At 47.2% G+C, this 12389-nt stretch overlaps 1 protein-coding gene across 1 annotated transcript; it reads left to right on the top strand.

The window, feature by feature from the left end:
- Positions 1 to 1141: 1141 nt before the first annotated feature.
- Positions 1142 to 8670, top strand: NPY (neuropeptide Y). The gene is made up of 4 exons (XM_045828425.1): positions 1142 to 1264; positions 2136 to 2323; positions 6288 to 6368; positions 8484 to 8670. Exons 2-4 carry the CDS (start codon positions 2136 to 2138, stop codon positions 8506 to 8508), a joined length of 294 nt encoding a protein of 97 aa, XP_045684381.1. The 5' UTR covers positions 1142 to 1264; the 3' UTR covers positions 8509 to 8670.
- The last annotated feature ends 3719 nt before the right edge of the window (positions 8671 to 12389 follow it).

The following is a 12389-nucleotide window of genomic DNA, read 5'->3' as shown; positions in this document are numbered from 1 at the left end:
TAAGTGAAAGGGATGCTGGTCTTCAAAACCTCTAACACACAACAGGATTGCTTGCGACATAGCCATTGATGTCTAAGTGAATTCTACCAACACAGCACAGAAACAAAATGTCTCTGTTTAACAGAATCACTTGTCATTTTAACGTCAGAATAATGTGTAACTTAACCCTTTAACATCCTAATATGCAGTTTTATTTAGAAAGATTCAGACTCCTAGGAGTGTTCAGGGAATTTAAAGATGTAGTCCACTACGTAAAATCCTGAACCTGTAATAATCTTTTTCTTTTTCTTTTTTTTTTACCTGTTTTATTTCCATCACCAAGGACAAGAGAAGTTGTTGTTCTTTTAAACTACTTGTCTCTTGGGACCAAAATTTTTTTCATTGGGATTTAAGGGCTTCTCGACCCTTGAAACATGGCTCTTTCCCACCAAACGATGGAAGTGAGTCTACCTACTATGTGCTGCCCCACTCAGGGTTTTCTCTCTCCACACTTTCAGGCTCTGCCTTTGGGACCTTTGGGGGCATACTTGGGAAGGGCTGACATATCTGCAAAACCAGCCAGAGAGAGGGGCCAAAGCCACAGGACCCCTCCTCAGCCCCTGGGAGGAGAGAGGACCGGCTCACTTGGACTCAGGGCAGGCGCCTCCCACTTGGTTTAAGTGCAGGAAAATTTGTGCCCCGAGTTGACTGCCCCGAAGGTGCGCGGGAGTTGTGCCTGGTGCGGTTGCTGCTTGGGTCCCAGAGATAGCCCGCTAAGTAGAGAATTCAGGTACATCCTTCCCTGGTGCCCAACGACTTGGGGGTCCTGGTGACAGGTGACAAAGATGATCTGGGCTGCTTCCGTCCCTGGCAGGTGGGGGCAGCGTGGTTTGGGCACTGCTGGAGGGCAGGCACCTGACTTTGGCGCTGTCCAGCGCTTTGGGAAGGCGCTGCCTTGCTCACCCAGAGCCAGGCCCCGCTCACCGGGGACAGCGCCTGGGGTGGCAGAGTTGGGTGTGGGTGGTTCCCGCAGAGACACTCACTCGTGCTGCTGTCGTTCCAGCCCCTCCCCCTCCCACACCCGGGCGGGAAGCGGAGGGTGGGAGTCACCGGAGCGTGACTGTCCAAGGCCCCTCCTGCTGCTGCAAGGAACCCCATAAAAGCCCCGTTGCAATCCGCTCTCCACACACGTCGTTCGCCGGCTCTCACTCTTGGGAGAGGCGCTCCGGACGCGACGACGGCAGAGCTCTCACCGCCAGCCACGCCCGCCGCCGCCGCCACCACCGTGAGTTCTACTTCCCTCCGGGCTTGACCCGACCCAAGGGGGGCGTTGATGCTGGGGCCCCGTCGCACCCTCTGCGAAGCCCCGGGGCGCTGGGCGGGTCGTGCCCTGCTCCCCAGCCCCACGCGCTCCAGCCGCTGCGGGCAACTAAATTCCACCGCCTCTTCTGGACCCCTCTGATGGTCCAGTCACCCATCTCCCAGACCCTCCCGGCGGGGCGGTTCTCGGGGCTGTGGTTTGGAGGAAGGGTGGGAGCAAACGCCCCCCACCCCGGAGCCCCGGCTCCGGCAGTGTCCCCCGGGCTCTCAGGCTGCCGGGAGGTCTCCCTCCAGGAGGAGTCCCCGGGGCTCGGACGCCCGGCGCGTCCAACCTGGGATCAGACCGGGGACTGACGGGCCCGGGCAGCAGTTCTCCCCGCTCTCTCCCAAATCGCCACCCGGAGTGGCCTCCGCAGGCAGCCCTCATTCACGCTCCTGCAGCCGCACAGGCCAAAAGTGTCAGAGAAGAAACTTTGCTTCTCTGGCACGGATTCTGGGGAAGGCGGTAGGAAAGCGACGTTCCTCAACCAGGCAGGAAGAAGTTCCAACGGGCGCCCCCCTCCCCCTCTCTGCGCCCCCCACTAAGCGACTCTGGGCCCTGCGACTTGGACCGAAGTTGCACGGAGTTTTCAGGCGGAGCAGAGCAGCGGGGCCAGCGCGGACTGTGCCCGAAGCCCCCGGGCGGTGGGGGTGGGGGCGCCTGTCGCGCTCTGCCCCTCTCTGGATCACTGGGTTGAGCACGGGTGCGGGGGTCCTCGGTGGTAGCGGGGGGAGGGGCGCGCGCGTGTGTGCTCCAAACCGTCAAGCCCTCTCCCCTGTGCCTTCGGTGCCCTCAGATGCTGCGGAGCAAGCGACTGGGGCTGTCAGGACTGACCCTCGCCCTGTCCCTGCTCGTGTGCCTCGGCGCGCTGGCCGAGGCGTACCCCTCCAAACCCGAAAACCCGGGAGAGAACGCGTCTGCGGAGGACCTGGCCAGATACTACTCGGCGCTGCGACACTACATCAACCTCATCACCAGGCAGAGGTGGGTGGGCTTGGGGGGACCCACTTCAGGAGCTCCTGCCTTGCCTGCTTACCCAGAGATCCTGGGGGTCTCAGAGGGGACAGGGGCTATTTCTTTTTCTTTATCCCGGGGCAGGACAGTATCAGGACTTACTCAACTCCCAGCTGTGTCCGTGCAAGGCACTGAGTACTTTCCCGCTGTAAGGACAGCAGAAAATCCAGGCTCGCAGATTCAAGTTCTCTGGGAGGTGTGGCTGGCGTCTCCTCCCACCCGTCCCTTTGTCTTTTATGTCTTGGAGCAGTTGGGGGACTGCGTGGACACTGGGATGGGGGAGTACCCCGTGAAAGGGGTCAGCAGCACCCCCAGGAAAGGGCTGCAGGGGAAACAGGGGGCAGGGTGTCTGTCCAGGGAAAACAAGAACGAAAACCAAGGAGGAGGTGGCTGGGCTACTAAGATGCTGCCAGACAGTGCGACCTGGTCAGAGCGAGTGGAATGACGGTGTTTAGGAAAGCACAAGTAGAGCTTTTTTCCTTCCAGACAGTGTTTTTTTTTTTCCCCTTCCAGTCTCAGACCTTTACTTGAAAATCCTGTCCCAAATAAACAGAGATTTAGCAGAAAACAGCGGATCTGAAAGGCAGAGTCTTTCCTGTTTTACGGCAGGCGAGTCATGAAAAAGAAGTGCCTACTTGGTGCTGGGTTAGTCAGGAACTTACATCCGTCTAGTCACTCCAGGGTGAATCTAGAGATTACGTGGCATTCGCGAGATTGTAAGCCTCACCCTGGACCCACAGGAAGCTAAATGAAATTCTACATTTTCATTCTCAAAATCAAATATTAAGCAAAAAAATCAAATTTAATCAATTTTATAAATAATAGAGGATTTAAAATTTGTTTTCAAAGTTGGCTTATCTTAGTTCTAAATCATTCAGTATCTTATTTTGATTCTTGAGAGCAAATCGCCTTAATAAGGTAAAAACAACCCTTTAAAAGCATTAATGTTATTTAACATGTTTAAATTGTGTTTTCTAAAGTGCTGTCTTTTGTTTTTGCCATATATTTACTGTTCACAAGACAGGGAGTAGTTGGAAAGGATGCAAAGTGGGGAGAATTTCTATTTCTTAAATAAAGTTTCATTTTTTAAAATGTTTCATTGAAAAGCTCTTTAATAGTGAGTTTTTCAAAAAGTCTCAATTTACATAGAATTAAAAATACATGAAATGCCAAAATTAAAATAGTATTGGTGTATGGTCCCTAAAGCCTGATAATATTAGTTTGTAAAAAACAATACTTTTATATCCCAATAGAGTCTCAGAAACTTATTTGCTTCTAATTCTTCTTATGCTAACTTACAGACCAAAGGACTTATTTTTGCATAGTTGCTATAAAGCTCTACCATTACATGAGATAAAGCTTTCGCATTTCAAAATGTTTTTCTAGGCACAATTTTGTTCAGTCTTGACCTCAAAGCTTTCGACTGAGTATAGTTATCTCCATTTGACAGACTGTGAAAGTAAGAATAGTTCATGAAACCTTTTTAGGGGTGATGAAGTTGCAGCACCCCCGCTGATTTTCCTGGGATGGTGTCACCACCATCAGCAGATAGTGTGGTCTCCAGCATCTTGGATGAGGAAGAAACAAGGGAAAGGGACTTGAGTTCCATGGGAAGAGATTCAGGGTCATTGGAAGTGTGTTAGTCCTGGAGCCGAGTTTTCCATCTCATCTTCATGTAGATTCCTGCTTAGAAACCATCAGAGGTTTATGATCTGCACCAATAATCTCCATTGTCTTTGCCTTCCCCCTACACACATGGCTCATATGCACATGTTGGTATTTTTGAAAATTCCAGTGTCATTTGTGAGTATGTTTGGCTTTGTCATAAATGTTCTCTTTCCTTGCTTTTTCAATACAGTCCATGTTTTTAAGCTTCTCCCCTGGTTCACTCCTTCTGCAAGCTACATTGCTTTTTTTTTTCTACAGCATGGATCTACCATATTTTGCTAGATCAGTGGTTCTCAGCTCAGGCTGACTTTTTGCTCCCCAGGATATTTGGCAATGTCTGGAGACAGTTTTGGGTGTTGCAGTGAGGGGTGGTGTACTGGCATCTAATGGGCAGAGGCCAGGGATGCTGCTAGCCATCCCATTATGCCTAGGACAGCTCCCCACAACAAAGAATTATCCAGCTCCCAAAATGGCCATAGTGCTGATGTTGAGAAACCCAGTCCTAGATTAGTGAGTGATTTTCCCATCCTGGTGGTGCATTGGGACCCCCTGAGGAATTTATGAAAAGTAGACTGATGCTGGGCTGCACCCCTAACCAGGTAAATCAGAGCCTGGGGGTGAGGTGGGAGTGGGGCTTGGACTGCACACTGGTTTTAAAAGCCCTCCAGGTGACTCTAACGTGCAGCCAGGTTGGGATATGTAGTCCCCTACAGACTCTGTCTTTGCAAGTTAGAGCATCGTAGAGAAAAAGGATACTCCAGAATAAATTAGAGAAGCATGAATAGCGAACAGTGCTGTCCTGTGCAAATCCTGCTACTACAGATTCAGTTTCTGTACCTGGTGAATTGTAAAAATGTCGGCCAGGTCTTTCATTCCCTGGAGCATGATGACAATAAAGGGATTAAGGTTGCCCACGAGTTTTAAGATTAGTAAAATCAACTGATGGTCGGAATAAGTAAGTATAAATGGCAGCCTGCAGTCTGATATCACAACTGCAGAAAATCTTTGAGGAGACCTTACAAATCATGGGGAAAGGGGAGTTTGCTTTGCTTTTTTTTTTCTGTTGAGACCCAGGAAAGAAGCAATAATAGGAAAATTTCCCCCCAAATTTAGATTTCATTGTGCTTTGCAGGCAGTTAGAGTATACCCAGACAGCTTTGGTCCTGTTTTGTCTCTTAGCTAATTACCTATTAGCTAATCAGTCCACGCCAGGCTAATTTTTCATTTGTGAGCAAAGTGGCTGCTGGTGTCCCATGCCTTTTTTGAAAAGGGGGAAATCAGCTTCTTCAAAAAAATGCAACTTGTTGCTATGCACTTGTTGGACTCTTTAGCAGAGTGAGGGAAGGAAAGACGGTGAGATGGTGTGTGGTATGAATCCACGTACTCACTCACCTGGAGCAAGAAACGGATGGAAACGGATGCCATCCTGGCAGGAAAGCAGAGCCTGCATTCTCATATTGTCGATTCATGTCCAACAGCAGGAGAAAAAGACCAGAAACGTTATGGACCAGTAGGATTTCTTTATATTTACAGGGCAGATTAAAATCACAGCGTGAGAGAAGGCTTTTAGCTTATCGGGCCCCGAATAAGTACGAACAGCACAGGCCCCGGGCCCTGCTGCTCTCTGTGAGGATGGGTGGGTTTCGGCAGTGGTGACTCTCGCTTGTGTACCACTTTGTCGCTTTCACAGCATCATGACTCACACCGATTTTTCACAAAGGCTCCGACGGAAGCATGGGGCGTAATTTTGTTTTTACAGATGAGAAAACTGAGATTGAAAGACACAGGTGGGCCTAGAACTTCAGTCACTGACTGTTCCGCCTGAGGGATGTTTCTGAAATGCCTTCTGGTCTCTTTGTTAAGATTTAAACTGCTGCACGCCATCAGAACTATAGCTAATTAACTAATTATGGAAACATTAAAATCACAGCTTGGTGTATTTTTATATCCTGTTACCTAGTTATATAAATATATCTACATATGTATTATTCGTGGTATAAAAATGTAAGTATTTGGATTTTTGGTTGGGTTTAAATAATCTGTTATTTGAATATTTAACAAAATTATATATGTTTGGTTTGAAATCATATTTATGTTTTTGGTAATGTATGCTTTCTGCACCTAGATGAGTTGTCAGCCGACGACCAACTGAAAATAACTTTCAGATGTTGTACCTCAAACGGGAGACTGTCTTCTTTTTCCTAAAGATTTTTACGAATATTCCAAACTTGCTTTAAAGAACTTTCCCTTTTTTCATTGTTGTTAGATATGGAAAACGGTCCAGCCCTGAGACACTGATTTCAGACCTCTTGATGAGAGAAAGCACGGAAAACATTCCCAGAACTAGGTACGAAGAAGCTTGCGTGAGGACGTTGTTGCAGAGCTCATGGTGCCTGGGGAGGGGAATCGGACAGGGCTGCCTGGGGCGAGAGGTGCTCCGGACCAGGTAGGATTCAGAGAGAGACGTGGGTGCGGAACGAAGTCGGGAGGACCTCTCTTGTCACGTAGTCATGTGTGAATCTCTAAACTTCTGTGGGATGCTATTTCTACTGCAGATTTTGTGGTGCTTCGTGGAAAAGTTTAAATGTAAGTGACTTTGACCCCAGGAATTACTCTGTAGAATTTCTCCTGCGTTAGCACTGGGGAGCACACAGTGGCCCCCATCTCTCTGTTGAAATGGCCAGCCGCCCCACTGTGGCCGGGGTAACCTTTAGTTTTATGCACCATGTGGACTGTGGGTACACCCTAGGGTGTGTCCCTCAGGAGTCTTTCTCCAGTCTCTCTGGTTTTACGTGAAACTGTAGATAAATTAGAGGGAGCTCGTTTACTTTTTAACATCTTTTAGTTCACTGATGTCATGCCATAATTTATTGCACTCCATGACTGAATGAATAAGGAGTTGTTCTTAGGGGCTTATCTGCAGCCTTGGGGCTTTCTGGGAGTGTGGCCTGTTTTGGCAAGAGGTGCCCACCAATATCTCGGGGTCAAGCATTGGGCCAGGATGCTCTGGTGCCTCCTGTACCAGGGGTTCCTCTGAAAAGAAGAAGCTTGGTCCTTGGTTCTCATAACTGGCTCTTTTGTCCCCTGCCGTCTCCTCTCCCTGCCAGTGAGATCCCATGGCACATGGTTCACCCATTTCTGTGGTAGCTTGTCTGCCTTAAACCCTGAACGCGACACGGCAAGAACCAAGGTCCCCAGAAGAGGTCACTAGAACGCTTGCTCGGTGCGTGTGACTGTCGTGTCACTCTCTTGGGGTTGTCCTCAGCGATTAAATCAGATGACTGGCTTGTCACAGAAATGTATACCCGAAACCTATGTGAGCCTATGAGCCAATGTCACCCCAATACATTTAATAAGATAAAAAATATGTAAGTAAAAAGTTAAAAAATAAAGCAGGTGACCCGATGAGCCGTCCATCACCTTCTCTCCAACCCTCCCGCTGTTCTCTTGTGCCATGGGCAGCCTGGGCGAAGGTGAGACTCGGGAGCAGTCAGGCTGGTTTTCTCTGAGGGAAACAGCCACTGGGACTGGAGTGGAACCCAGTGCTCTTGTTCCTGGAACAGCACCCCCCCCCACCCACCTCTGAGGGTCCAGCCAGACTTAACAGCAAATGCAAGGGAAGCAGGAGGGACGAACACACAATACAATATACAGATGATATATTATAGAACTGTACACCTGAGACCTATATTTTATTAACCGATGCCACCCCAATAAATGTAATTAAAAATGCAAGGGAAGCAGATGGAAAATTGAAAAGGATTGTTTCTACATACTAACCAATAAATGCTTTTTCATGTTTTATGGACATGCTTATGATGTTTGCTACAGTAAAAAGTTTAGGGAAGCTATGTCTACTTAGGGTAAGAAAAAGAACCATCCAGACCTACTTACAGCCTCTCTGCTGTTGTTTGCTTTGTGGCCTGGAGTTGCATGGTTAGCACATGAAATAAAGTTAATCGCACGCTGATTGACAATCAAGTGCAGTTAGAAGGAAACAAAACTTGACAGGCTTGAAGTTGCCTGTGAATGCTATTTTATTAAAAGGGGGTCCTTATAGTCCAGTAAATAGCACAGCAAGCTTTCACAGGGAAACAAAGGAAGCATATTCAGAGCCGAGCAACAATAACTTTCTTGTTACAGTTTTGTGTGATTTGTGTAGTTTCGATCCTCAGAAATATTGCAGAGTTCTTTGGCTTCTTTGATAAATACAGAGCCTTTTAAATAGTCCCTCTGAGATCTGCCTGAGACTCCCGTTTCCACGAGTGAAAGCTACTTTGCACACTGTGCCACTGTCTCCTGCCCTGACATTCTACACCGTCTCCTATTCGGAATGCCACCTGGGGCCTTTTCAACAGTTCTCGACCACCTTTCAGTTCAGAATGGGATGGCCCAGTCGTGCAAGCCTCCCATGAAGCTGGGAAGTTTGTCTCTCTCATGCTGTGCTTCTTATGTTTGACAGGCTGGAAGACCCTTCTATGTGGTGATGGGAAATGAAAGTTGCTCTCCGGTCTTTGCCTACTTTTCAAGCCCTCTTTCCTTCTGTAAAACTCGAGTCTGCCTGTTCTCCCCATGCATGCAGCCACTGTACTCAACTCTGCAGAGTTCCCCCTTGTCGTCACTGTATATATGTGCATTTCAATAAAGTAACATGCATTCAAAAGTGTGCGCTCCTCAATGAGAAATCTGATGTTGTGACAGGGAGAATTCTTTTAGTTATTCATGAAATCACAGTCTCCCTCAAGTAGCAGGTTCAAGGCTTGCTTCACCCATGTTAAAGTGGTGGCTGCCCAGCTGGGTGGCTCAGCTGGTTGGAGCACTGTCCAGTGTGCCGACAGTTCTCGGGTTTGATTTCTGGTCAGGGCATACACCTAGGTTGCAGGTTCCATCCCCTGCTGGGGCACATAGGGGAGGCAACTGATCTGTGTTTCTCTCACACTGATGTTTCTCTCTCTCTCTGTCCCTCTCTCTCCCCCCTCCCTCCCTCCTCCTTCTTCTCTCTCTAAAATCAATGAAGATAGTCTTAGGTAAGGATTTTTTTTAAAAAGTGGCTATGGAAGATGTAAAGATATGATGATTTATGATGACCAAGACTCAGCTCTGTGTGTGCATGTATGTGTAACAACAGAAGGATATGGAGAAGTTGAGCGGGGACATGCTGATTTGGAACAATTTGATGAATTTTCCCTCCCCTTCACAGGGACTCCTTGTTAACCTCGTTAGCCTATGCTGTCAGGGGAAAGGATTGCTGCCTAACAGAACTTTCTGCAACATGTTCTACATTTCCCTTGTTTAATACGGCAGCCATTAGCCACATGTAGCTTTTGAGCAATTGAATGTAGTTAGTGCAAATAAGGAGCTGAATTTTAAATGATAGCACATTTTAGTTTAAATTGTCACATGTTTCCAGCAGTTATCATATCAGACAGCTCAGCTGTATACAGTTCCTTAGGCCAGTACTCTTACAATTCGAGTCCTAAGCAGAAATACACTGAGTAAGATGATTGTCTTTTCACTGAACATGCAGTATATTAATCAGCTTGGCTGATGGTTATTAAACCCCCTCCTTCATGTACTCACTTGCACGGGCTTAGTTTAAAATGAACATTACTAAATATTTGTAATTTCTAAATCAGAGAAAATAGGTGTCATCCTATATCTGTACTTTGTACTACACTGTGAAAATATGCACACATATTTTTATGTGAGGTCTTGAAACTGCTTACAAACACCCCAGGTTCATCGTGACTTAGGATCCTTGCAGTATGGAAAATGCCCTCTATACAAAACACTTTCGTGTTTCTTCAGCCAGTGAGGTCAACATCACTGCAAAGCACAGTTTCCTTCAATGAAACTAAGATGACACTGTTCTGTAATTTTCCTAAATTTCTCCTTATTTTTTTTGTGCTTTAGGATAAATACCAATACGTAAGAGAAGCACTTTTTAAAAGCTTAAAATGTTTAGTAAGTCATAATTTATTATCACACAACATCAAACTTCTTTATTAACCTAGTATATTGGAGCTTTTCTTTATTGAAGTTTAGTATTATGCAAAGAAAGGTGACTTAAAGATTTGTTTGGAAGCAGAGGTATGCTAAAGCATTCATCACCATAAACAGAACTCTTGGTTACACGGAACAGAGCAAGTAGGAATAATGTATGTGAACCACTGAAAGATGATCTGGGAATTTTGTTTTAAACAAAACATTAAATGTCATCCCACCAAATCTAAATGCCTGAAAGGCTGAACATTCAACAGGCTACAATTTACCTGTAACTCAGGCCCTGGTCCTCATCTGCTCCCCTTATCGCACCAGAAAGAGGACTGAACTTCCACACCATGCGCGCTCTGTGCGCTGACTCCGTGGCTCCAGGTTCTCTGACCCTCATGTTCTCTGAACTGAGTTCTCACTCGTGATACGGAAATAATAGATCCTGCCCAACCCTCCACCTAAGTCTACTAGCATTGAAATTCAAGTTTAGATATCGTTACAAGTAAGAAAGAGTAGGGGAGGGGAGTGGATAAGGATGGAGTGTTTGATGATTTCTGTGTGGGAGCACACATTCCTTGCTGCAGATTGAATGTGTCCTTCCAGATCCGTGTGTTGCAGTCCTGACCCCCACTGTGATGGTATTTTGGAGTGGGCTCTTTGGGGGTGATTAGGTCATGAGCTCACATGAAGAGGGATTAATGCTCTCATAAAAAGGGACCCCAGAGTGTTCTCTTGTCCCGTTATCGCATAGGACACAGTGAGAAGATGGGTGTCCATACAGCAGGAAGCAGGCTCTTACCAGGCACTGAAACTGCTGGTGACGTCATCTGGGACTTCAGCCTCCAGGGCCATGAGCACTATTGGCAATTGACTATCTGCAATACATTTCTGTTGTGAAGTTGCCCATGGGCGGTAGTTTGACATCGTAGCCCAAACGGACTAAGACATCCCTGATAAAGAAGAATTAGCTTTAAGGAATATAATAATGGTAAACTTTTTTAAATGGCACAGCTACATTCCAAGAGATCCCCTGGTAGTATTTCTCAAACATTTTCAGCCTGTTGACCCTCCTTGGGACAGATGTAAAGGCACCAGGTCACCCACCTGTCATTGCAAACAGTAATCCTCACTTGAGTGACAGAACAGCTCAGCATCTGTTAGTGAGATGCCTGTAAGCAATGCAATCATTGCCAAGTAAATCTATAAGCATTATTAAGCTCTCCTCTAATCCAAACTCGATTCTACATTCTAAGAAGAATAAATTGTCCATCAGTTTTTGGCAGATGTCATTATGTTTTTATTTTGATCCTTATAATCCATGACATACTCAAGTGGCTAATTATTCCCCCTGTTTTTACAGATACGGAAACTAAGTGGTTTGCCCCAGCTCGTTCAAGTTGGTGGGGTCAGGGGGGCGGGGCCGGGCAGCGGCTCCTCTACTTGCAGACTCTGCCCTGCCTGATGATGTCCCACAGAAGTACGTCCAGGCCAGGTCACATACAGTCCGGTTAAGGCTGTAACTTTGGCACACTTAAAATATTCAGAGAATGACAAAGTACTAAATTGTGTGAAAACATTTAGGAAAAAAATGAGCGTGGGCAGAACTAGCTTGAAAGGGCTTCATTCAGAACGTGAATATTGAGCTGGAACAGAGGACGTCCTGTGTGAGGTGACCAGCCGAGGGGAACATGGGTAGGACAGCCACAGCTTGTGTAGGAAATGTGCGGCTGTCTGCCTGGCAGGACCAGAGGCAGAGTAGCCTGGGGTTGGGCTGACGAAGGAGGTTCGAGAATGGCCAAACTCACCCATTTATCCACGCATTCACGTAACGTCTTTGGAGCACCTAATGTGTATTGGACATTGTACGAAGCACTGGGGATGTAAAGACCAGTGATAGTTTCTCAGGCAATTTGCCATCTAACGAGGGAGACAGATAATTACAGCGCATTATTAGATGTGTTAAGATGAGAGCATTAGAGATTTGGGATATGGAGTGAGAGTCTTCCTTCTCACTCCTCATCCTTCCCGTTGCAGTTTCCTGACAAAGGAGCTGTAGGGATGAGAATCAGTTGCCAAATGGGGAATGAAATGCCAGATGGGCAAGATTCCAACGAGGCCAAATTCAGGGCTGCCCTCAGCTGAGTCAGGGCACCCTACTGGGGCCCAAGATTCTAAAATACCTCCCTGCCCCCATATCAAATCACAGCGTCCTGAGGGTGAGTGACAGGCGTTAGTGAGTTGGGTGGGGCAGCCTCCGGAATCCATTTACCCAAACAGTCACGCGGAGAGGAAGAGCCCGCCCACACACGCAGCAGCAGATGGAAGGAGAGAATGGGCCCTCGTGAGTGCACGTTGCCTTCTGACTCAGTGTCCC

The sequence above is a fragment of the Phyllostomus hastatus genome, unplaced genomic scaffold (genome assembly GCF_019186645.2).
Source record: "Phyllostomus hastatus isolate PE091 unplaced genomic scaffold, TTU_PhHast_1.1 phas_scaffold_78, whole genome shotgun sequence".
Taxonomy (NCBI): domain Eukaryota; kingdom Metazoa; phylum Chordata; class Mammalia; order Chiroptera; family Phyllostomidae; genus Phyllostomus; species Phyllostomus hastatus.
This window is presented reverse-complemented; position numbering and strand designations above follow the sequence as displayed.

Bases quoted from the DNA above. Each gene is read 5' to 3' on its own strand.
- NPY (XM_045828425.1), top strand. From the start codon at position 2,136: ATGCTGCGGAGCAAGCGACTGGGGCTGTCAGGACTGACCCTCGCCCTG. The intron at 2,324-6,287 runs GTGGGTGGGCTT...CATTGTTGTTAG, and splicing joins AACCTCATCACCAGGCAGAG to ATATGGAAAACGGTCCAGCC. The intron at 6,369-8,483 runs GTACGAAGAAGC...TATGTTTGACAG, and splicing joins GAAAACATTCCCAGAACTAG to GCTGGAAGACCCTTCTATGT.